The sequence below is a fragment of the Scyliorhinus torazame genome, chromosome 18 (assembly GCF_047496885.1).
Source record: "Scyliorhinus torazame isolate Kashiwa2021f chromosome 18, sScyTor2.1, whole genome shotgun sequence".
Classification (NCBI taxonomy): Eukaryota; Metazoa; Chordata; class Chondrichthyes; order Carcharhiniformes; family Scyliorhinidae; genus Scyliorhinus; species Scyliorhinus torazame.
This window is the reverse complement of record NC_092724.1, coordinates 22,387,531-22,413,059: the sequence shown is the minus strand read 5'-3', so window position 1 is coordinate 22,413,059 and position 25,529 is coordinate 22,387,531. Positions and strand designations below refer to the sequence as shown.

The window sequence follows — 25,529 nt, the reverse complement described above, 5'->3', positions numbered from 1 at the left end:
GGATTGCACTGTGTTCCCTGGAGTGGGTGTTCCCGGGGGTGGGTGTTCCCGGGAGTGGGATTGCACTGTGTTCCCGGGAGTGGGTTTTCCCGGGAGTGCGATTGCACTGTGTTCCCGGGAGTGGGAGTTCCCGGGAGTGGGATTGCACTGTGTTCCCGGGAGTGGGATTGCATTGTGTTCCCGGGAGTGGGTTTTCCCGGGAGTGGGATTGCACTGTGTTCCGGGAGTGGGATTGCACTGTGTTCCCTGGAGTGGGTGTTCCCGGGGGTGGGTGTTCCTGGGAGTGGGATTGCACTGTGTTCCCTGGAGTGGGTGTTCCCGGGGGTGGGTGTTCCCGGGAGTGGGATTGCACTGTGTTCCCGGGAGTGGGTTTTCCCGGGAGTGTGATTGCACTGTGTTGCCGGGAGTGAGAGTTCCCGGGAGTGGGATTGCACTGTGTTCCCGGGAGTGGGATTGCATTGTGTTCCCGGGAGTGGGTGATCCCTGGAGTAGGATTGCACTGTGTTCCCGGGAGTGAGTTTTCCCGGGAGTGGGATTGCATTGTGTCCCCGGGAGTGGATTTTCCCGGGAGTGGGATTGCACTGTGTTCCCGGGAGTGGGATTGCACTGTGTTCCCGGCAGTGGGTTTTCCCGGGAGTGGGATTGCACTGTGTTTCCGGGAGTGGGTGTTCCCGGGGATGGGTGTTCCCGGCTCTTGTCTTTTCCGGTTGCTGTGTTTCCAGGTCTGTCCCTTTGCCGGTGTTGATGTTTTGTGACCTTTGCTCTCAGGTAATCGGCGACTGGAATCTGAGCTGGAACAACCCGAGCTCCATTCCCGGGACCGGGGACAATCGGCAAGCGGCAGGATGCGGGTGGGAGCGGGAACCGCGGCTTTCCTGCTGTCCCTGAGCGCCATCCCCATCTCATTCCTGCTCAACAGGGTGTCGGCCATGGACAGGTGAGACTGGCAGCCGCAAGGTGGGATATTTGACAATCACTCTCTGGAAGGATTTGATTCAGGTCAGTTGTTGCAGACTGGGGGAGGGGTCCGTCTCTGCATTGGAAAGAGGAGGAGACCCCAACCCCAGTGGGTGTCGGCACCCTCGGGAAAGGAGGGGGACCCTGTACCCAAGTGAGAGTCAGCACCTTAAGGAGAGGAGGGACCCATACCCCAGTGAGAGTCAGCACCTTCAGGAGAGGAGAGACCCCAACCCCAGTGAGAGTCAGCACCTTCAGGAGAGGAGAGACCCCAACCCCAGTGAGAGTCAGCACCTTCAGAAGAACTGTACCCCAGTGAAAGACAGCACCTTCAGGAGAGGAGGGACCCTGTACCCCAGTGAGAGCCAGCACCTTCAGGAGAGGAGGGGACCCGTACCCAGTGAGAGTCAGCACCCTCAGGAGAGGAGGGATACCCATATCCAGTGAGAGTCAGCACCTTCAGGAGAGGAGGGGGACCCGTACCCCATTGTGAGTCAGCACCTTCAGGAGAGGAGGGGGACCCGTACCCAGTGAGAGTCAGCACCTTCAGAAGAGGATGGGGACCCGTACCCCAGTGAGAGTCAGCACCTTCAGAAGAGGAGGGGGACCCGTACCCCAGTGAGAGTCAGCACCTTCAGGAGAGGAGGGGGACCCGTACCCAGTGAGAGTCAGCACCCTCAGGAGAGGAGGGGGACCCGTACCCAATGAGAGTCAGCACCTTCAGAAGAGGAGGGGGACTTCTACCCCAGTGAGGGTCAGCCCTTTGGGAAAGGAGGGGGACCTGTACCCCAGGGAGAGTCCATTCCGGAGGTGGGGGGTGGGGGGGTGGGGGGGTGGGGGTGGGGGGGGGGAGAGAAGAAAATAAAATAGACGGATGTGTAAAAGCCTGTCGTGCCAAGTCAAGGTCAGAGGTCAGAGTAGTTGGTGTTGCTGTGCCAGCCACGAGTTCAATAGTGTCCTTGGTGTTCTATATCAGTGGTAACTACAACAGATTTAAGGAATGTAACCGGGCAAGAATATGTGCATCAAATTAGACAAAACGCTGAGCAGGTTACCTTGAGCAGGTGGTCAGGGGAAAGCAATTGAATCATATTGAGTGGGCAGTTAGAGCTGTGCTCACCTTTCTCCAACGTACATACAGCCAATTCCACTTATCAGCAGATTCTGCAATGTCACAGTCGCTCTTTGCACTCTGATGTCAGTCTTGACTTTATACCTTGAGCTCAGAGTTGGAGATTTCCATTTTTAAAAATAAATGTAGAGTACCCAATTGTATATTTTTCCCCCAATTAAGGGGCAATTTTAGAATGGCCAATCCACCTTGCCCATCTTTTTGGGTTATGGGGGTGAGACCCACACAGACACGGGGAGAATGTGCAAATTTCTCACGGACAGTGACCACGGGGCCGGGATCGAACCTGGGTCATCGGCGTCGTGAGGCAGCAGTGCTAACCACTGCGCCACTGTGCCGCCCTTGAGTTTTCCATTGTTGAGCACAGACCGATGCCTATGATCTGCGGATTAATGCCAATCTGGAGTCAGAATGGGACTAGACTCGACCCTGGCTAATTCCCGAGAATTTTAATTATTTTTTCTCTTATTTTATTTTTTTATAAATTTAGAATATCCAGTTCCTTTTTTTTCCAATTAAGGGCCAGTTTAGCATGGCCAATCCACCTATCTGCACGTCTTTTTGGGTAGTGGGGGTGAGACCCACGCTGACATGGGGAGAACGTGCAAATTCCACTCAGACAGTGACCCGGAGCCGGGATCGTACACGGGGCCTCTGTGCCGTGAGGCAGCAGTGCTAACCACTGTGCTGCCGTCCCGCCCCGATTTTTAATGTATTTTTGTCAGTAATCTGAAGTCACAGTTAGAAATATGTCCACAAACCCAAGAATGGTGGAAATGGGAATCTTAACTGATGAAGGTTGGCTCTCTGCATTTTTATTGCTAATCACTGCAGCCATTTGGGTTAGAATTAAATTTTAATTTACAGCTATAAAAACCATTCAGTTCCGGGGTCCATGTCGGTGTTTCCGCTCCGCACAAGCCTCCTCCTAACACTCTCATCTTCTCCCCCTATCACCACATCCTCGATCTATTCATTTCTCCTTCACGCGTTTACGTTTACTTTGTACGAATCTCCTCAACCACTCCTTGTAGGACCGCATTGCCCATTCTCATCGCTCCCTGGGTAAAGAAGTTGATTTATTAGTGAGTATCTTGTATCTATTAAATGGAAACATCTTCTCTGTGACTACCCTCTCAAACCCTTCCATCATCTTAAAAAGGTCAATCCTCAACCTTCTCTTTTTTTTTAGAAAAGAAATTCACGGCCTATTCAGCCTTTCCTAATAGTTACCGTCACCTCCTTTGGAGCCCTTGTGATTAATTCCTTTCTCCTTTTTCCATTTAAAGTCCTATGGTGGTGTTTTACGCTGGTGCCGGAGTTCTCCTTGGCCTGCTGTTGGTGTTGTACCTGCTCGTCATAGGAACACCCCCCAAGGACCCCCTATTCTACGGTAAGTGATGGGGAATGTTGATTTGATCGCCCGTGGAGAGGGCTGAGGTTCATCTGGTTTCTGAAGGTGTGTCACCAACTGCAGAACTGAATCTGAACCAACTGCTTAACTCCACAAATTGAAGCAGTGAGCCACAGTGAGAGGCCATAAACAACGAACAGTGGTGGTATAAATTGTGACCACTGAACTGGAGGGCATAAAAATATGAGTAACCACCAAAGAACAAAAGAACAAAGAAATGTACAGCACAGGAACAGGCCCTTCGGCCCTCCAAGCCCGTGCCGACCATGCTGCCCGACTAAACTACAATCTTCTACACTTCCTGGGTCCGTATCCTTCTATTCCCATCCTATTCATATATTTGTCAAGATGCCCCTTAAATGTCCCTATCGTCCCTGCTTCCACTACCTCCTCCGGTAGTGAGTTCCAGGCACCCACTACCCTCTGCGTAAAAAACTTGCCTCGTACATCTACTCTAAACCTTGCCCCTCTCACCTTAAACCTATGCCCCCTAGTAATTGACCCCTCTACCCTGGGGAAAAGCCTCTGACTATCCACTCTGTCTATGCCCCTCATAATTTTGTATACCTCTATCAGGTCTCCCCTCAACCTCCTTCGTTCCAGTGAGAACAAACCGAGTTTATTCAATCGCTCCTCATAGCTAATGCCCTCCATACCAGGCAACATTCTGGTAAATCTCTTCTGCACCCTCTATAAAGCCTCCACATCCTTCTGGTAGTGTGGCGACCAGAATTGAACACTATACTCCAAGTGTGGCCTAACTAAGGTTCTATACAGCTGCAACATGACTTGCCAATTCTTATACTCAATGCCCCGGCCAATGAAGGCAAGCATGCCGTATGCCTTCTTGACTACCTTCTCCACCTGTGTTGCCCCTTTCAATGACCTGTGGACCTGTACTCCTAGATCTCTTTGACTTTCAATACTCTTGAGGGTTCTACCATTCACTGTATATTCCCTACCTGCATTAGACCTTCCAAAATGCATTACCTCACATTTGTCCGGATTAAACTCCATCTGCCATCTCTCTGCCCAAGTCTCCAGACAATCTAAATCCTGCTGTATCCTCCGACATCAGACCAGTTACATTTTCCTCCAAATCATTTATATATACTACATTTATATATATACCGATAAGAGTTGTTTTCTTCCCATTGACTGGGATCCCAAGTGAAGGTTCAGCAGGGATGGATGCACAGCCAAAATTAGAAGAGACATTAAGTGAGTCAGGAAGTCATAGAATTTCTAGACCACTTAAGTTACAAGGGAATTTGGCAAGATTGGATGGTATTGATTTTAATGCAAGGAGTCTGACTAACAAGGCAGATGAGTTGAGGGCACAAATTAAAACATGAGGGTATGATGTCATTGCTGTCACTGGGACGTGGTTGAGAGAGGGGCAGGATTCGCAGTTCAATATTCCAGGATATAGGATCTTCAGGCGAGACAGGGAAGGAGGTAAATAATAATAATAATACTTATTATTATTATTTATTGTCGCAAGTATGTTTCAATGAAGTTACTGTGAAAAGCCCCTAGCTGCCACATTCCGGTGCCTGTTCGGGGAGGCCGGTACGGGAATTGAACCCGTGCTGCTGGCCTTGTTCTGTATTACAAGCCAGCTGTTTAGCCCACTGTGCTAAACCAGCCCCTAAAAGAGGGTGTGGCACGTTTGATCAGAGAATCAATTACAGCAGTAAGGAGGGACGGCATCTTAAAAGGCTCTTCGAATGAAGCCATATGGGTAGAAACTAAAAACCAAAAAGGAGTAATCACATTTCTGGGAGTATCCTAAAGGCCCCCTAACAGCCCGAGAGAAATAGAAGAGTAGATATGCATCAAATTTCAGGGAAGGGTAAAAGTAATAGGGTAGTGATAGTTGGGGCACTTCAACTTCCCCAACATTAACTGGGGTAGTCATAGTGTAAAAGGTTCAGAGGGAGCAGAATTCTTAAAATGCATCCAGGAGAACTTTTTAAGCCAGTACAAAGAAGGTGCTACACGAGAGGGGGAGGTTCTGGACTTAATTTTAGGTAATAAGGTCGGGCAAGTGGTTGAAGTATCTGTGGGGAGCATTTTGCAGACAGTGATCATAACTCTGTTAGATTCAAGATTGTTATGGAAAAGGACAAGGATTGGCCTGAAATCAAAGTTTAAAATTGGGCGAAGGCTGATTTTAGTAAGATCAGATCTGATTTGGCCAAAGTAGACTGGGGGAAGACACCTTAAGGTACATCTGTGACAGAACAGTGGGATGCAAGTTGATGCACGATCAATTACACAAAGACGAGAGTTGGATGCAATCGAGGCTTTATTACACTAAGATGTGTGGCCTCCTACAGCAGCTGGCAAAATGGCTGCTGTACAGGGAGCACACATATTTATACTCCGCCTATTGGGCGGAGCCAGCAGGCAGGGAACTACCCCCGTACCTATAGTACAGGGCCTTACCGTAAAGCACCTACACCGACATCCTCTGGATACAATATATACATCAGTGGTGACTACCACATTCACCCCCTGTTAAAATTGAGGCCGGCGGGGGTGGTGGAGAACTATATACAGGTAGATGTTTTAAAATACAGAAAAAAAATTGAGTCCAGCGGGGGTGGAGGAGAATTATATACAGAAGGATGATGTTTTAAAAGTCCAGATCGTGTTCCAGATTCAGTCGATCCGGAGCCTTGATCTGCTGTTGGGAGCGCCGCAGTGATGGCGGCGATTCTGGTGTCGGTTTGGTCTTTGGTGACTCCGGGAGCATGTCGAAATCCTCTTCATCCTCGGGTGTGGGCAGGGGGAAGATGGATTGTCCTGGGCAGGGGTTGCGGCTGGGTGCGCCGGGGGAAGGGAGGGTGGCACCGGGCCGAGGGGGTGTGACTGTGTGGAACCAGCTGGTGCCAGGTCCCTGAGGGAGACTGTATCTTGGCGGCCGTCGGGGTACGCTACGTAGGCGTACTGTGGGTTGGCGTGGAGTGTCTGTACCCTCTCAACCAACGGGTCCGCCTTGTGGAGTCATACGTGTTTACGGAGGAGTACGGGTCCTGGAGCTGCGAGCCAAGTCGGGAGCGACACCCCGGAGGTGGACCTCCTAGGGAAGGCAAAGAGACGTTCATGGGGTGTTTCATTGGTCGCAGTGCACAGTAGCGACTGAATGGAGTGCCGGGCGTCGGGGAGGACCTCCTGCCAGCGGGAGGCCGGGAGATTTCTGGACTGTAGGACCAGCTGGACAGCCCTCCAGACCGTCCCATTCTCCCTCTCCACCTGCCCGTTCCCCCGGGGGTTGTAGCTGGTCGTCCTGTTCGAGGCGATACCCCTGTTGAGCAGGAACTGACGCAGCTCATCGCTCATGAATGAGGATCCCCGGTCACTGTGGACGTAGGCAGGGAAGCCGAACAGGGCGAAGATGGTGTTGAGGGCTTTGATGACGGTGGCAGACGTCATATCGGGGCATGGGATGGCGAAGGGGAATCTGGAATATTCATCGACCACACTGAGGAAGTACGTGTTACGGTCGGTGGAGGGGAGGGGCCCTTTGAAGTCCACGCTGAGGCGTTCAAAGGGGCGGGAGGCCTTCACCAGGCGCGCACGGTCTGGCCGGTTGAAGTGCAGTTTGCTCTCCGCGCAGACCTGGCAGTCTCTGGTGATAGCCCTGACTTCCTCGATGGAGTCGGGCAGGTTTCGGGCCTTGATGAAATGGTACAAACGTGTAACCCCCTGGTGACAGAGGTTGACGTGCAGAGTCCGGAGTCGGTCCACTTGAGCGCTGGCACATGTACCTCGGGATAGGGCATCGGGGAGCTCGTTGAGCTTGCTGGGGCGATACAAAATCTCGTAGTTGTAGGTGGAGAGCTCGATCCTCCACCTCAAGATTTTATCGTTTTTGATCTTGCCCCGCTGTGTGTTGTTGAACATGAAGGCTACCGACCGTTGGTCAGTGAGGAGAGTGAATCTCCTGCCGGCCAGGTAATGCCTCCAATGCTGCACAGCTTCAACGATGGCTTGGGCCTCTTTTTCGACGGAGGAATGCCGAATTTCGGATGCATGTAGGGTTCGTGAAAAGAATGTCACGGGCCTGCCTGCCTGGTTGAGGGCGGCGGCTAGAACGACGTCTGATGCATCGCCTTCGACTTGGAAGGGGAGCGTCTCATCGACCGCGTGCATCGCGGCCTTGGCGATGTTGGCCTTGGTACGGTTGGAGGCCGGGTGAGCCTCGGCCATGAGGGGAAAAAGAGTGGATTGAATGAGTGGGTGGGCCGCTTAGTTTGGGACCCACTGGGAACCCAGGCTTCGTTTGAGGGCTTTGGGGAAGTGGGGGAGGGGGGAGGCCAATGAGGGGGCGCATGCGGTCGGGATTGGGCTCCAGAACTCCGTTCTGGACCACATAGCCGAGGATGGCTAAGCGGTTCGTGCTGTACACGCACGTCTCCTTGTTATAAGTTAGGTTGAGGAGAGTGGCGGTGTGGAGAAATTTGGCAAGGTTGGCGTCGTGGTCCTGCTGGTCGTGGCGCAGATGGTGACATTGTCCAGGTACGGGAAAGTGGCCCGCAGCCCGTACCGGTCAACCATTCGGTCCATTTCCCGTTGGAAAACCGAGACCCTGTTGGTGATGCCAAAGGGAACCCTGAGATAGTGGTAAAGGCGGCCGTCTGCCTCGAAGGCAGTGTATGGGCGGTCCGCCTTACGGATGGGGAGCTGGTGGTAGGCGGATTTCAGGTCCACAGTTGAGAAGACCCGGTACTGTGCAATCTGATTGACCATATCAGATATGCGTGGGAGGGGGTACGCGTCAGGCTGCGTGTACTGATTGATGGCCTGGCTGTAGTCCACGACCATCCTGTGTTTCTCCCCAGTTTTCGCAACTACCACTTGGGCTCTCCAGGGGCTGTTGCTGGCCTCGATGACACCTTCCCGAAGCTCCTGGTGGCGACAGGTTTGCAATCCAGGGTTAAGTTTGCAAATAGGGAAGGTGGGTCGACCTTTAGGGTCGCGAGGCCGCACACAGTGAGGGGTGGTAGGGGCCCGCCGAATTTTAGTGTTAGGCTCTGGAGGTTGCACTGGAAGTCCAGGCCGAGTAGCAAGGCAGCGCAGAGGTTGGGAGGACGTAGAGGCAGAAGCCGCTGAACTCCACGCCCTGGACAGTGAGAGTGGCTATGCTACGGAGTGGGACGCGGAGGCCAGGAAGGTTCGCTGTTTGGCGGGGTGTACCGCGAGGGCGCAGCGCCTTACCGTATCGGGATGAATGAAGCTCTCGGTGCTCCCGGAGTCCAGCAGGCAGGAGATTTCATGCCCATCGATCTTCACGTTGGTAGAAGCAGTTGCTAGGTTGAGTGGGCGAGACTGGTCAATCGTGACCGAGGCGAGACGCGGCTGGTTGTTGACGGTGGCAGGCGATGAGGTGTCCGGCGGGCATTGGTCCTGGTAAGATGGCGGCGCCCACGGGCCACACATGTCGTGGGGAAAACAAGATGGCGGCGCCTCGTATTCCTGGGGAGAACAAGCTGGCGGTGCCCACGGGCCGCACGTGGTGGGGGTCGAACAAGATGGCGGCGCCCACGGGCCGCACGTGGTCCGAGGAGGGGAAGGTGGTGGTGCCCACTGTCCGTGCGTGGGGGGGGGGGGGGTCGGAACAATAGTGGCGACAGCGCGGGCCTGGCACACCGCAGCGAAGTGTCCCTTCTTGCCACAGGCCTTGCAAAGGACGCTCCGGGCCGGGCAGTGCTGTCGGGGGTGTTTGGACTGCCCACAGAAGTAACATTTGGGGCCCACGGGGTTGGTTGGCAGCTGCGCGGCACAGGCATTGGGTTGGCTGAGTGGGGTCCCCGATGGGACGGCCGTCTGCTTAGTCCACAATGCGCAGGAGCGGTGGGCCGCGCGGCCGAGGGCGTAGGCCTGGATGTTACGCGAAGTGACCGTAAGCGAGAGCGCTAGCTTTTTGGTTTCCGCGAGGTCGAGCGTGGCCCCTCCTAAGAGGCGCTGGCGGATGTAATTGGACCCTATCCCCATAACAAAAGCGTCTCTCATGAGCAAGTTCGAGTGTTCCGTGGCCAAGACTGCCTGACAGTCACAGTCTCTAGCTAGGGGAATCAGGGCACGCCAGAAATCTTCTACTGACTCACCAGGAAGTTGACGACGAGTAGAGAGGATATGTCTGGCGTAGAGCGTGTTAGTCCGCTGCCATGGCGTCTGCGTAGGTCGGCGCGTCCTGGATAAGTGGAAAGACTTTGGAGCTCAGCCGCGTGTAGAGGGTCTGAATCTTCTGAGCTTCTGTAATTGGTTCTGGCGCAGACTTGATGTACGCTTCGAAACAGGCTAGCCAATGTTCAAAGTCCTTTTTGGCATTGTCTGATTGCGGATCCAGCTGCAGGCGATCCGGCTTGATGCGGAGGTCCATCTTCTGAAAACTTAGTGTAATAAATTGATGCAAGATCAATTACACAAAGACGAGAGTTGGATGCAATCGAGGCTTTATCACACTAAGATGTGTGTCCTCCTACAGCAGCTAGCGAAATGGCTGCTGTACGGGAGCACACATATTTATACTCCGCCTACTGGGCGGAGCCAGCAGGAAGGGAACTACCCCCGTACCTGTAGTACAGGGCCTTACCATAAAGCACCTACATCGACATCCTCTATATACAATATATACATCAGTGGTGACTACCACACAAGTACAGGGCCAATCAAAAAATAGCTGGGACCAACAATTCCAATGAATCCTGGATATCGGGTGCTGGCGCTTTGACTGGAATCTTGTCTCCCAAATATAATCTCGGAGGATCAGACGGGTTTCGTGAAGGGTCGACAATTGTCGGCCAATAAATGTCGCCAGATAAATGTTGTTCTTTTCACCTCTTCGGTGCCCAAACCAGAGGTGATTGTTTCTCTGGATGCCAAAAGGGCATTTGATAGAGTGGATTGGGAGCACTTATTGGAGATTCTTGGGAGGTTTTGTTTATTGGATTTGTCGATTGTATAAAGGCCCCACTGCAAGTGTTCGTAGGAATGCCCTGAGCTCTGGTTATTTTCCGTTGAACAGGGGCATGAGGCAGGACCGTTCACTGTCCCTGTACTTGTTTGCTTTGGCAATAGAGTCACTTACTATAGCGCTGAGGCCCTCTGTTACGTGGAGGGGACAAATCGGGGGAGGGGTAGAGCATCGGGTGTCGCTTTATGTGGTTGACCTACTTCTCTATATTACGGACCCAGTACCCTCCATGGACGATGTAATGAGGCTGCCGAGCATTTTTGTCTCCTTTTCTGGGTACAACTTGAGCTTGAACAAGAGTGAGTGTTTCCCCTTGGGAGGAAGGCCCAACTGGGAGGAAGGCCCCCCCCCCCCCAAGGTTGCTGCAGCTGCTGACCGACCTTCCTCTAACAGTTCAGACTATTAAAATGAACGTGCTCTCGGGATTTGTATCCTTCTTTCAGTGTCTCCCCGTTTCCCACTGCAAATCTTTTTTTGTAAGATCAACAAATTGATATCTTCCTTTATTTGGGCAGGTAGGAGGCCCAGAATCCGTGGTGTGTTGTTCGATAGAGATAGGCAATCAGGGGCTTGGCCCTATCCAATTTGTTGTTTTACAATTGGGTAGCCAATATTCAGAAAATATTGTTGTGGCTTGGCGATCCCAGATCTATATGGGGACAAATGGAAGCGAGCCCCTGTAGTCTGTGCAATAGTTACTGCACCGTTGCCTTTTGCCCTGTTAGACTTTCACTGAATCCAGTGGTGGTGTCCTCCCTGAGAATTTGGAAGCAGTTTAGGCAGCATTTCAAGTTCCTTTCCCTGTCTTCATTTCACCCCATTTGTAACAATCATCTTTCCCTACCAGCTGGTTTGGAGTCGACATTTAAGTCTTGGGAGAGGAAGATCTGGAGAGGTTTGGGGACCTATTCGTGGAGGGGAGGTTTACTGGTATCAAGGAGTTAGCTGAAAAATTTGAACCGCCCACTTCTAGTCTTTTCAGGTATTTTCAAATTCGCAATTTCCCACGCAAAGCTTTTTCCTCTTTTCCTTTGGCACCACCCTCTTCTCTGTTGAAGAAGATTCTGTCTTTGGCTGGACCCAGTGGGGGGTCTATTTCGGACATATATGACCATATCATTGCAACGGATTCTGATCCGTGGAGCGGTGTGAGAATGACATGGGAGGGTGAATTGGGTCCCATTCTTCATGGTGAGGTGTGAAGTGAGGCTCTTCACAGGGTCAATTTCACGTCTTCATGTGCCTGGCTGCGCATGATTCAATTCAAGGTTTTGCATAGGACACACTTGACCAGCGCTAGGATGAGCTTTTTGTCCCCTTGGTTTGAGGATAAGTGTGGGCTTTGCTCTCGTGGGCCAGCTAATCATACACATAGGTTCTGGTCTGTTTACCAGGATGTTGGCTGGTAAGAGAGATTGGATAGACTGGGGTTGTTTTCCTTGGAGCTGAGGAGACTGACGGGGGATGTAATCGAGATGTGTAAAATTATGAGGGGCATCGATAGAGTAGACAGGAAGAAACTTTTCCCCTTGGTGGAGGGATCAATGACCAGGGGGTCAAAGGTTTATGGTAAACGGCAGGAGGTTTAGAGGGGATGTGAGGAAAACATTTTCACCCAGAGGGTGGTGGGAGTTTGGAACTTGCTGCCTGAAAGGGTAGTGGAGGCAGAGACCTTCATAACATTTAGATGTGTACTTGCGATGCCAAAGCATACAAGGCTATGGGCCAATAGCTGGAAAATGGGATGAGAATACTTGGGTGTTTGATTTTGACTGACACAAACCCGATGGGCTGAAGGGTCTTTTCTATGCTGTAGACCCCTATAACCTAATAGGGACTAATTAATGTCATGCCAATCAAATTCATGTTGGCATGGGGGATACTATGCTAGGGGAGGGCGTTTTAGGGGGGAGGTTAACATGCAAGTGGAATGGAGTGGAGTGGAGTGGAGCAGGGAGTGACATGATGCAGAGTAACATAAGAACTAGGAGCAGGAGTAGGCCATCTGGCCCTTCGAGCCTGCTCCGCCATTCAATGAGATCATGGCTGATCTTTTGTGGACTCAGCTCCACTTTCCGGCCCGAACACCATAACCCTTTATTCTTCAAAAAACTATCTATCTTTATCTTAAAAACATTTAATGAAGGAGCCTCTACTGCTTCACTGGGCAAGGAATTCCATAGATTCACAACCCTTTGGGTAAAGAAGTTCCTCCTAAACTCAGTCCTAAATCTACTTCCCCTTATTTTGAGGCTTTGCCCCCTAGTTCTGCTTTCACCCGCCAGTGAAAACAACCTGCTCGCATCTATCCTATCTATTCCCTTCATAATTTTATATGTTTCTATAAGATCTCCCCGCATCCTTCTAAATTCCAACGAGTACAGTCCCAGTCTACTCAACCTCTCCTCATAATCCCACCCCTTCAGCTCTGGGATTAACCTAGTGAATCTCCTCTGCACACCCTCCAGCGCCAGTATGTCCTTTCTTAGGTAAGAAGACCAAAACTGAACACAATACTCCAGGTGTGGCCGCAAAAACACCTTATACAATTGCAGCATAAATCCCTAGTCTTAAACTCCATCCCTCTAGCAATGAAGGACAAAACTCCATTTGTCTTCTTAATCACCTGTTGCACCTGCAAACCAATTTTATGCGACTCATGCACTAGCACACCCAGGTCTCTCTGCACAGTAGCATGTTTTAATATTTTATCATTTGAATAATAATCCCTTTTGCTGTTATTTCTACCAAAATGGATAACCTCACATGTGTCAACATTGTATTCCATCTGCCAGACCCTAGCCCATTCACTTAATCTATCCAAATCCCTCTGCAGACTTCCGGTATCCTCTGCACTTTTTGCTTTACCACTCATCTTAGTGTCGTCTGCAAACTTGGACACATTGCACTTGGTCCCCAATTCCAAATCATCTATGTAAATTGTGAACAATTGTGGGCCCAATACTGATCCCTGAGGGACACCACTAGCTACTGATTGCCAACCAGAGAAACACCCATTAAGCCTCACTCTTTGCTTTCTATTAATTAACCAATCCTCTATCCATGCTACTACTTTACCTTTAATGCCATGCATCTTTATCTTATGCAGCAACTTTTTGTGTGGCACCTTGTCAAAACCTTTCTGGAAATCCAGATATACCACATCCATGGGCTCCCCCTTATCTACCGCACTGGTAATGTCCTCAACAAATCCCACTAAATTAGTTAGGCACGACCTGCCCTTTATGAACCCATGCTGCGTCCGCCCAATGGGACAATTTCCATCCAGATGCCTCGCTATTTCTTCCTTGATGATAGATTCCAGCATCTTCCCTACTACAGAAGTTAAACTCACTGGCCTATAATTACCCACTTTCTGCCTACCTCCTTTTTTAAACAATGGTGTCATGTTTGCTAATTTCCAATCCGCCGGGACCACCCCAGAGTCCTGTGAAGTTTGGTAAATTATCACTAGTGCATTTGCAATTTCCCTAGCCATCTCTTTTAGCACTCTGGGGTGCATTCCATCGGGGCCAGGAGACCTGTCTACCTTTAGCCCTATTAGCTTGCCCATCACTACCTCCTTAGTGATAACAATCCTCTCAAGGTCCTCACCTGTCATAGCCTCATTTCCATCAGTCACTGGCATATGGGGCGCTATTCTCCCCCCCCCCCCCCCCCCCCCCATGCCGGGTGGGAGAATAGCCGGGGTGCCGTGCGAATCGCGCCACGCTGCCCCGACCCCCACACGCGATTCTCCCACACCACGGTAACCAGCAGCGCGCAATTCGCACCGGGCCGCTCGGAGAACCGGCGAGCGGCGATTCTCCGGCCCGGATGGGCCGAGCGGCCGCTACGAAACGACAGGCTCCTGCCGGCGGGAACGCTGGGGGGGCGGCCTGTGGGGGAGGGAAGGGGGCTCCTTCACCGGGGTGGCCTCCAATGGGGTCTGGCCTGCGATCGGGGCCCACCAATCGGCGGGCCGGCCTCCCCCCCCCCCCCCCCCGGGCCTACCTCCTTCCACACGCGGCCCCAGAACACCGGCGCCATGTTGGTGAGGGGGCGCCGTGCGTAAGACGTTCCCCGCGCATGCGCAGGATGGCGTGGCCCAACTGCGCATGCGCGGGTTGGCGCGGTGCCCGTTTGGCACCGCGTAAGGACGCTGGAGCGGCGTGAACCGCTCCAGCGCCGTGCTGGCCCCCTGTGCGGGCCAGAATAGGTCGTGCCCAAGCCCTGTTCGCGCCGTCGTGAAACGCGACGGCGTTCACAACGGCGCGAACACTTGGCCTCCATATCGGAGAATCGCCGCCGTTATTTGTGTTTTCCACTGTGAAGACCGACCCAAAAAACCTGTTCAGTTCCTCAGCCATTTCCTCATCTCTCATTATTAAATCTCCCTTCTCATCCTCTAAAGGACCAATATTTACCTTAGCCACTCTTTTTTGTTTTATGTATTTGTAGAAACTTTTACTATCTGTTTTTATATTCTGAGCAAGTTTACTCTCATAATCTATCTTACTCTTCTTGATTGCTTTTTTTTAGTAGCTTTCTGTTGCCCCCTAAAGATTTCCCAGTCTTCTAGTCTCCCTCTGATCTTTGTCACTTTGTATGCTTTTTCCTTCAATTTGATACTCTCCCTTATTTCCTTAGATATCCACGGTCGATTTTCCCTCTTTCTACCGTCCTTCCTTTTTGTTGGTATAAACCTTTGCTGAGCACTGTGTAAAATTGCTTGGAAGGTTCTCCACTGTTCCTCAACTGTTTCACCATAAAGTCTTTGTTCCCAGTCTACCTTAGCTCGCTTTCTCTCATCCCATTGTAATCTCCTTTGTTTAAGCACAAAACACTAGTGTTTGATTTTATCTTCTCACCCTCCATCTGTATTTTAAATTCCACCATATTGTGATTGCTCCTTCTGAGAGGATCCCTAACTATGAGATCATTAATCAATCCTGTCTCATTACACAGGACCAGATCTAGGACCGCTTGTTCCCTCGTAGGTTCCATTACATACTGTTCTAGGAAACTATCACGGATACATTCTGTAAACTCCTCCTCAAGGCTTCCTTGACCGACCTGGTTAAACCAATCGACATGTAGATTAAAATCCCCCATGATAACTGCTGTACCATTTCTACATGCATCAGTTATTTCTTTGTTTGTTGCCTGTCCCCATAATGTTACTATTTGGTGGCCTATAGACTACCCCTATCAGTGACTTTTTGGCCTTACTATTCCTGATTTCCACCCAAATGGATTCAACCTTATCCTCCATAGCACCGATGTCAACCCTTACTATTGCCCGGATGTCATCCTTAAATAACAGAGCTACACCACCTCCCTTACCATCCACTCTGTCATCCGAAGAGGAACATGAAGTGGAATGGTGTGACTTGGAGTATTGAATAACTTCTTACCTTTTGTTGCAGCCTTCGCAGTGTTCTCATTCACAAGTGTGATCGATTTAGTTATCTCCCTGGAACAGGATGGCTACATCAAAGGATTCATGGGATTTTACTTGAAGGAGGTAACTTCAGAATTCTCTGTTACTGATGCTGGAGAGCATTTTGTTGAACTCTCTCGATCCCCTGCTGCTATTCAGTCCATTTCTCTGTTGGTTCAGTCAATCCCCCATGGGCCCCATACACAATTCAAACCTTCCCTCTACTCAGGAGATTTGAGGCCATAATCCATTTTAGTGCTCGGCTGCAGTACTGCGGGGGGGGGGGCACCATTTTTCAGTTGAGTTGTTGAAACAAAACCCCGTCTGATTTCTCATATGGATCCAATATTTCAAAGAGCACAGGAATTCTGACCAATGCACATCTCACGACAACTGGTGATTGCTGTTTTTGGGGATCTTGTTGTGCACCAATTCGCTGCTGTCTTTCCTCCACCACAGCAGTGAACTTGATGGGCCAAATGGCAACCTCCTGTGTCGCAGTCACTCTACCCAATTCATTCATGAGAGCTCTGCCTAAAGACAGGTCGTTGGCTCATTATCAGTTGATGCTTCTCCTGGAGCTGTTTCCTGGGCAGTTTATGGCAGTGGTGGTTTGTCATTGCTTTCCATTCCCAGGGGCGGTCCCAGCTCTACCTCAGCTGGAGCGGGAATTGAACCTGCACTTGTGGTGATATTTTGGCCACATACTAGTTAGTCATCCAGCCAACTGAGCTAACTGGGCTCCTGTGGCCATGTGTACTTCATCAGCTGTAAAACGGGGTTGAGGCTTCGTATTATCTATCTGTGAGACATCTTGTGGATGTGAAAGTCACTATACAAATGCTAGTTCTTTCTTTACTCCTCTTTCTCCTGATGCAATTTCAGCTCCCCACCCCACCATAAACCATAGCAACTCTTCCCTGGGGACTGTACCTTGACGTGGTGATAATGCTTATCCACTCCTGTGCGAGGTGAGACAGTGAGGGAGGTGGGAAGGGTAAAAATGCCTCTTTGCCACTGGAGAGCTAGGTCCTGTCTATAGGGGGCCGGAGGTTAGTGATGGGGAATGTGGAACCCGGCTGACCTCCCCTTACCCAAATCCAGGAATGTTGAGGCATGTATTTCCAATCAGCAGTTCTGTTTAGACCCAGTTGGGGTGGGGTGTGAAACGCTGGCCATGATGAAGCGTGTGTGCTGATGACTGGTTGGCAAAGCCTCAGTGTTGAGCATGTTGATTTCCTCCATTCTACTGTTTCATCAAAGTTGATCAACTTTTTATGGTTGTAACCTGGCGGAGTTTGGGGTTGGATGGACGGTTGTTAGAGTGGAGATGGATGGATGGTTATTAGTGTGGAGATCGATGGCTCGTACTGATGCTCTGCTCCTTTGACAGGGGGAACCGTATCTCCGCAGTGCTTACGGTATACTGATCTGTTACTGGGATGGGACAGTCCATTATGCGCTCTATCTGATGATGATAGCAGCCATAACCCTGAGGTAAGGCATCAAACAGCAGCTCACACTCTATCTGAAGCACTATGTTTAATTCAGGGCACCACATCTCTGGAAGGAGAGACTGACCTCGGAGACGGTCTAGCACAGATTCACTAGAACGTTAACAAACATAAAACCAATTGCATGAACTGTGCTTGTATTGGGAGCTGAAACAAATTGTCGTGAGGAAGTGTTATATTTCTTAGTTGCCACAAAGAGAAATGGTATGGAGATGCTTGTGAAACACGATAAGAGGTTTATTAATATTAATAATAATAATCGCTTATTGTCACAAGTAGGCTTCAATGAAGTTACTCTGAAAAGCCCCTAGTCGCCACTTTCCAGCGCCTGTTCGGGGAGGCCGTCACAGGAATTGAACATGCACTGCTGGCCTTGTTCTGCATTACAAGGCAGCTGTTTAGCCCACTGTGCTAAACCAGGCCCTGGTGTTGCTCAGACAGTAAAAGGTGGTGATCTGCTCAAAGCCTCCACAAACATTCTGCTGATGTCACCACACATCACGTGACGCGGAACCAGCCGGAATGTATTCTACATAACAGGACGAATGTACGTATTATACATAACAGGACGAATGTACGTATTATACATAACAGGACGAATGTATTCTACATAACAGGACGAATGTACCACATGATCACAAAACCTTGTGATTTCACCCACAGGTGGAGTTACCGAACTGTTGGCCTTTACTGGCTGGGATCCGTGCTCATTAGTCTCGTCACCCTCTTACTTGGAACCGTTGTAGGTAAGCGACTGTCGATGATTGAGATTATTCCCAGGAAACTTACACCGAACAGGGAGAAACAATACGGGAGCAAGAATGTGAATAAATCACAACATCGTACATATAGATAACACCCCAAATACTTCACAGGAGCATAATGATGCAAAGTTTGACACTGAGCCACATAAGGAGACACGAAGGCAAATGACAATAGCTTGGTCGAAATGGCAGATTAGTAGAAGCTTTTTAAAGGTGGAAAGAAACATAAGGTTAAGTGATAATCCTAATGCCGCAAAAACGTACTGTGATCATATAATATCCACCGAAAGAGTATAGGGGGAGATTTATTCTGTATCTCACCCCATTGTGTACCTGCCCTGGAAGTGTTTTATTCAGAAATTGGATTGAAATGGTTGGAATCTCCACCTAACCTCTTGTGAAAATAATATTTTAACAATGAAGCAAAGAGCAATGATTTACAAAGGGAACAACATGACCGATTTTTGTTTGTCAGAAGCTTAGCCTATCATTTTTGTATTCAATCATGAAGGTAAATTTGGAACTGAAATCCGCCCTGCCTTCCTGCTGAATATTCCTTATGTGTTGATCCCAATTTGGGCTGGAAAGAAAATCTATGGGATGCCCAAAGCATTGCCACGAATGATGGCGGACCAGGTAAGGAGCATCTGGAATAACCTGGATATATCAGACCACTAATTACTCTGAGAGCGAAGGATATTAACAGGCCTGAGTCACATTGAGGGAGCTTTATTCTATATTTAACCCTGTACTGTGCCTGCCCTGGGAGTGTTTGATGGGGACAGTGCAAAGGGAGCTTTACTCTGTACCTAACCCCGTGCTGTGTCTGTCCTGGGAGTGCTTGATGGTGACAGTGTAGAGGGAGCTTTACTCTGTATCTTACCCTGTGCTGTACCTGTCCTGGGAGTGTTTGATGGGGACAATGTAGAGGGAGCTTTACTCTGTATCTAACCCCGTGTTGTACCTGTCCTGGGAGTGTTTGGTGAGGCCAGTGTAGAGGGAGCTTTACTTTGTATCGAACCCCGTGCTGTACCTGTCCTGGAGTGTTTGATGGGGACAGTGTAGAGGGAGCTTTACTCTGTATCTAACCATGTGCTGTACCTGTACTGGGAGTGTTGGATGGGGCCAGTGTAGAGGGAGCTTTACTTTGTATCTAACCCTGTGCTGTTCCTGTGCTGGGAGTGTTTGATGAACAAAGAACAAAGAAAAGTACAGCACAGGAACAGGCCCTTCGGCCCTCCAAGACCATGCCGCCCATGCTGCCCATCTAAACTAAAATCTTCTACACTTCCTGGGTCCGTATCCCTCTATTCCCATCCTATTCATGTATTTGTCGAGATGCCCCTTAAATGTCACTATCGTCCCTGCTTCCACCACCTCCGGCAGCGAGTTCCAGGCACCCACTACCCTCTGTGTAAAAAAACTTGCCTCGTACATCTCCTCTAAACCTTGCCCCTCGCACCTTAAACCTATGCCCCCATTAATTGACCCCGCTACCCTGGGAAAAAGCCTCTGACTATCCACTCTGTCTATGCCCCTCATAATTTTGTAGACTTCTATCAGGTCGCCCCTCAACCTCCATCGTTCCAGTGAGAACAAACCAAGTTTATTCAACCGCTCCTCATAGCTAATGTCCTCCATACCAGGCAACATCCTGGTAAATCTCTTCTGCACCCACTCGAAAGCCTCCACATCCTTCTGGTAGTGTGGCGACCAGAATTGAACACTATACTCCAAGTGTGGCCTAACTAAGGTTCTATACGGCTGCAACATGACTTGCCAATTCTTATACTCAATCCCCGGCCAATGAAGGCAAGCATGCCGTATGCCTTCTTGACTACCTTCTCCACCTGTGTTGCCCCTTTCAGTGACCTGTGGACCTGTACACCTCGATCTCTCTGACTTTCAATACTCTTGAGGGTTCTACCATTTGTTGTATATTCCCTACCAATGAAGGCAGTGTAGAGGAAGCTTTACTCTGTATCTAACCCTGTACAGTACCTGCCCTGGGTGTGTTTGATGGGGACAGCGTAGAGGGAGCTTTACTCTGTATCTAACCTTGTGCTGTACCTGTCCTGGGAGTGTTTAATGGGGACAGTGTAGAGGAAGCTTTACTCTGTATCTAACCCTGTGCTGTACCTGTCCTGGGAGTGTTTGATGGGGACAGTGTAGAGGGAGCTTTACTCTGTATCTAACCCCGTGCGGTACCTGTCCTGGGAGTGTTTGATGGGGACAGTGTAGCGGAAGCTTTACTCTGTATCTAACCCCGTGCTGTACCTGTCCTGGGAGTGTTTGATGGGGACAGTGTAGAGGGAGCTTTACTCTGTTTCTAACCCCATGCTGGGAATGTTTGTTTGAGACAGTGTAGAGGGAGCTTCGTATTTAAACAGTTATAATGTAGGGTGTTCTTGTAATGGTGACTTATTAACGAATATTTATACCTTGCTATTAACTGGCTGTTATTCTTGATTCGCTACAGATTAATTATTCACTATATTATTTTATTTAATAAGACTATTAGCTGATTATTGTTCGTCAATGTAAAATCTGCAGGTTTTCTTTTGCAATTGATTATGTTCCGTCGTGTGAGGTGAATAATCTGGATTGACTATTTATTGAGGATTGTGCTGTCGCTATTTTCTCAGATTGCCATGGAACAGAGCAAGTGGTTGTACCGACGCCCCCTGGATCTGGGCTTCATCGTTTACCTGCTGATTGCTGCTGCCTTCACTGTCTTCAGGGGCTTTGTAAGTTACGGCCCAATAAAGGACCTGGGATCAGACTTGTTTGGCTGGCTGGACTGACACTGTTTGATTCGCCCTTTGAAGTCCACTCTCCCCTTAATGTTTCCAACTCTGAAATACAAGATCATTTCAGTTTTTCAGGGTGTGTTCTGGTTGGAGCTCCTGAGGACAAACTTCAAGTCTGTCAACAAACACAGCGTCGTTCCACCTCCTCTGTTACCATTTTTCAATGAGCAGCATCCTCAGTTCTACTCAGAGGACGGTGGGTTCAAGTCCGCTGCAGACATTTGGCCCAAAATCCTAAACTGATGGGATGTTGCACTGTGGGAAGGTCAGTACTGAGGGAGTGCTGCACTGTCAGAGGGTCAGTACTGAGGGAGTGCTGCACTGTCAGAGGGTCAGTACTGAGGGAGTGCTGCACTGTCAGAGGGTCAGTACTGAGGGAGTGCTGCACTGTCAGAGGGTCAGTACTGAGGGAGTGCTGCACTGCAGAGGGTCAGTACTGAGGGAGTGCCGCACTGTCAGAGGGTCAGTACTGAGGGAGTGCTGCACTGCAGAGGGTCAGTACTGAGGGAGTGCCACACTGGCAGAGGGTCAGTACTGAGGGAGTGCTGCACTGTCAGAGGGTCAGTACTGAGGGAGTGATGCACTGTGGGAAGGTCAGTACTGAGGGAGTGCTGCACTGTCAGAGGGTCAGTACTGAGGGAGTGCTGCACTGTCAGAGGGTCAGTACTGAGGGAGTGCTGCACTGTCAGAGGGTCAGTACTGAGGGAGTGATGCACTGTGGGAAGGTCAGTACTGAGGGAGTGCTGCATTGTTAGAGGGTCAGTACTGAGGGAGTTCTGCACTGTCAGAGGGCCAGTACTGAAGGAGTGCTGCACTGTCAGAGGTTCAGTACTGAGGGAGTGCGATATTGTTGGAGGGTCAGTACTGAGGGAGTGCTGCACTGTCAGAGGGTCAGTACTGAGGGAGTGCGATATTGTTGGAGGGTCAGTACTGAGGGAGTGCTGCACTGTCAGAGGGTCAGTACTGAAGGAGTGCTGCACTGTCAGAGGGTCAGTACTGAGGGAGTGCGATATTGTTGGAGGGTCAGTACTGAGGGAGTGCTGCACTGTCAGAGGGTCGTACTGAGGGAGTGCGATATTGTTGGAGGAAGAAGGAGGCTATTCGGCCCATCGAGTCTACACCAGCCCTTGGAAAGAGAACCCCACCTAAGCCCACATCCCCGCACTATCCTCATAACCCAGTAACCCCACCCAACCCAACCAAAACGTTTTGAAGCACTAAGGGCAATTTAGCACAGCCAATCCACCGAACCTGTACATTTTTGGATTGTGGGAGGAAACCGGAGCACCCGGAGGAAACCCACGCACACACGGGGAGAAAGTGAAAACTCCGCACAGACAGTGACCCAAGCCGACAATTGAACCTCGGACCCTGGAACTGTGAAGCAACTGTGCTAACCACGATGGTACCATGAGGGAGTGCTGCACTGTCAGAGGGTTAATACTGAGGGAGTGCTGCACTGTCAGAGGGTCAGTACTGAGGGAGAACTACACTGTTGGGTCAGTACTGAGGGAGTGCTGCACTGTCAGAGAGTGAGTACTGAGGGAGTGCTACACTGTCAGAGGGTCAGTACTGAGGGAGTGCTGCACTGTCAGAGGGTCAGTACTGAGGGAGCGCTGCACTGTCAGAGGATTAGTACTGAGGGAGTGCTGCACTGTCAGAGGGCCAGTACTGTGGGTGTGCTGCACTGTCAGAGGGTCAGTACTGAGGGAGTGCTGCACTGTCAGAGGGTCAGTACTGAGGGAGTGCTGCACTGTCAGAGGGTCAGTACTGAGGGAGTGCTGCACTGTCAGAGGGCCAGTACTGTGGGTGTGCTACACTGTTGGGGGGTCAGTGCTTTGGGAGCGCTGCACTGTCGGAGGGTCAGTACTGAAGGAGAGCTACACTGTTGGGTCAGTACTGTGGGAGTGCTGCACTGTTGGGGGGGTCAGTGCTTTGGGAGCGCCGCACTGTCAGAGGGTCAGTACTGTGGGAGTGCTGCATTGTCAGAGGGTCAGTACTGAGGGAGTGCTGCACTGTCAGAGGGCCAGTACTGAGGGAGAGCTGCACTGTCAGAGGGTCAGTGCTGAGGGAGCGCTGCACTGTCTGTGGATTAGTACTGAGGGAGTGCTGCACTGTCAGAGGGCCAGTACTGTGGGTGTGCTACACTGTTGGGGGGGTCAGTGCTTTGGGAGCGCTGCACTGTCGGAGGGTCAGTACTGAGGGAGAGCTACACTGTTGGGGTGTCAGTACTGAAGGAGAGCTACACTGTTGGGGGGGTCAGTGCTTTGGGAGCGCCGCACTGTCAGAGGATCAGTACTGTGGGAGTGCTGCACTGTTGGGGGGTCAGTGCTTTGGGAGCGCTGCACTGTTGGAGGGTCAATACTGAGGGAGAGCTACACTGTTGGGGTGTCAGTACTGAAGGAGAGCTACACTGTTGGGGGGGTCAGTGCTTTGGGAGCGCCGCACTGTCAGAGGATCAGTACTGTGGGAGTGCTGCGCTGTTGGGGGGTCAGTGCTTTGGGAGCGCCGCACTGTCAGAGGATCAGTACTGTGGGAGTGCCGCACTGTCAGAACTACAATCTTTAGATTTAAAATTCAGCTGAGGTTCCACCTGCCCCCTGAGGTTGATCTTAAAAATCTCATAATGTTATTGGAAGAAGAACATCGTGGACTTACCCCCAATCATCTCTGAACCACCAGGAGCATAAAACAAATGAAAATATCCTGAAGGTGTGAGAAGTTGCTCTAACTATTTTCTGAGTCTAGCTTGTGAACTATTCTTTAAGTCCCCATTCTCGGACAACTCTGTGTGTTTGATTTAATTTCCAGTGAAATGTTTACCTTGGTTCGGACAATGACTCATTTGAAAAAGCAGATCAGACTTGCTGGCAATTGCACCGTGAGTTACCCGAGCTCGTTCAACCACATTTTGAGGAATCTTTGATAACTGCTTGCTATCCAGTGACCTGGGACGTGGATGTTGGTAGTAAGGCAAGGCCCTCGGAGTGCAACCACCAGACTCACCGCCCAGGCTGATATTATTTTTTTTTCCAATTAAGGGGCAATTTAGCATGGATGATCCAATGGTTGTGGGGGTGAGACCCACGCAGACATGGGGAGAATGTGCAAACTCCGCATGGAGTGACCCAGGGCCGGGATTGAACCCGGATCCTCGGCGCCCTGAGGCAGCCGTGCTAACCACTGCGCCACCATGCCACCCTTGAATTTATTCCTTCATGGGATGTGGGGGGTCACTGGAAGGGGCAGAGTTTGTTGCCCCCCCCCCCCCCCCCCCAATTGCCCTTGAACTGAGTGGTTTTGCTCGGCCTTTTCTGAGAGTAGTTAGGAGTGAACCACATTGCTGTGGGTCTGGAGTCACATGTAGGCCAGACCGGGTAAGGACGGCAGATTTCCTTCCCTAAAGGGCGTTAGTGAACCAGATGGGGCTTTCCCAACAATCGATGAGAGTTTCATGGTCTCCATCACTGAGACTAATTCCAGAGTTTATTAATTTAATTTAAATCCCACCAGCTGCCGTTGTGGGATTTGAGCCCCTGTTTCGAGAACATTTGCCTGGACCTCCGGATTGCTAAAAATACAATCCATTGTCTACAATGTAGAGATTGTGCAGGGTTACTCTGAGCAGAATGTAAAACCTGACCCAACGGGTTTCCTGCGTAGTGAGAGTTAGATTAAAGATCACCCACCCACCCACCCCAACAACAGTCAGAGCATGTTTGGTGTAATTGGGATTTGCTTGTGATCTATAATTGTCTGATTTAGATTGCCCTCGAGTGTTCCTTCGAAACTTGTGACACCTACGCTTTTGATCAGGAGCCGTACCTGTTGGACCCAGTGATGTATCCCAAGATTCAGGCAAGTGGTTGACTGCAATGGGGTAGAGTATACATGGGGTGTGGGGGGAAGACCAAATGGGTGGGTGGAGTCTCTGATAGGTTGATCTCTACAGTATGCCAAAGCTATGGTTTTAAAATCTCAATTCACATGTTTAAATCCGTCCATGACCTCGCCCCTCCCCATCTCTGGACATGTCCTCCAGCCCGAGAACTGTCCAGATATCTGTGTACCTCCAATTCCGGTCTCTTGTGCATCCCTGATTTTAATCTCTCCATCATTGGTGGCCTGGACCCTGAACTCTGGAAATCCCTCCCTAAACCTCTCTCTTGCGGTTGAATAAACTCGTTCTCACTGGAACGAAGGAGGTTGAGGGGTGACCTGATAGAGGTCTACAAAATTATGAGGGCCATAGACAGAGTGGACAGTCAGAGGCTTTTCCCCGGGGTAGAGGGGTCAATTACTAGGGGGCATAGGTTTAAGGTGGGAGGGGCAAGGTTTAGAGTAGATGTACGAGGCAAGTTTTTTACACAGAGGGTAGTGGGTGCCTGGAACTCGCTACCGGAGGAGGTGGTGGAAGCAGGGACGATAGTGACATTTAAGGGGCATCTTGACAAATACATGAATAGGATGGGAATAGAGGGATACGGACCCAGGAAGTGTAGAAGATTGT

General features: G+C 50.4%; 1 protein-coding gene across 1 annotated transcript in view; it reads left to right on the top strand.

The window, feature by feature from the left end:
* The first annotated feature begins 676 nt into the window (after window positions 1-676).
* tm6sf2b (transmembrane 6 superfamily member 2b) overlaps window positions 677-25,529 on the top strand; it is a 31,328-nt gene continuing 6,475 nt past the window's right edge. The window contains exons 1-8 of the mRNA XM_072482358.1: window positions 677-937; window positions 3,379-3,482; window positions 15,918-16,015; window positions 17,325-17,428; window positions 18,109-18,191; window positions 18,721-18,845; window positions 20,855-20,956; window positions 24,785-24,877. Coding sequence (XP_072338459.1) covers window positions 846-937; window positions 3,379-3,482; window positions 15,918-16,015; window positions 17,325-17,428; window positions 18,109-18,191; window positions 18,721-18,845; window positions 20,855-20,956; window positions 24,785-24,877 — 801 coding nt within the window. The 5' untranslated portion in view covers window positions 677-845. The remainder of the gene's footprint in view (window positions 938-3,378; window positions 3,483-15,917; window positions 16,016-17,324; window positions 17,429-18,108; window positions 18,192-18,720; window positions 18,846-20,854; window positions 20,957-24,784; window positions 24,878-25,529) is intronic.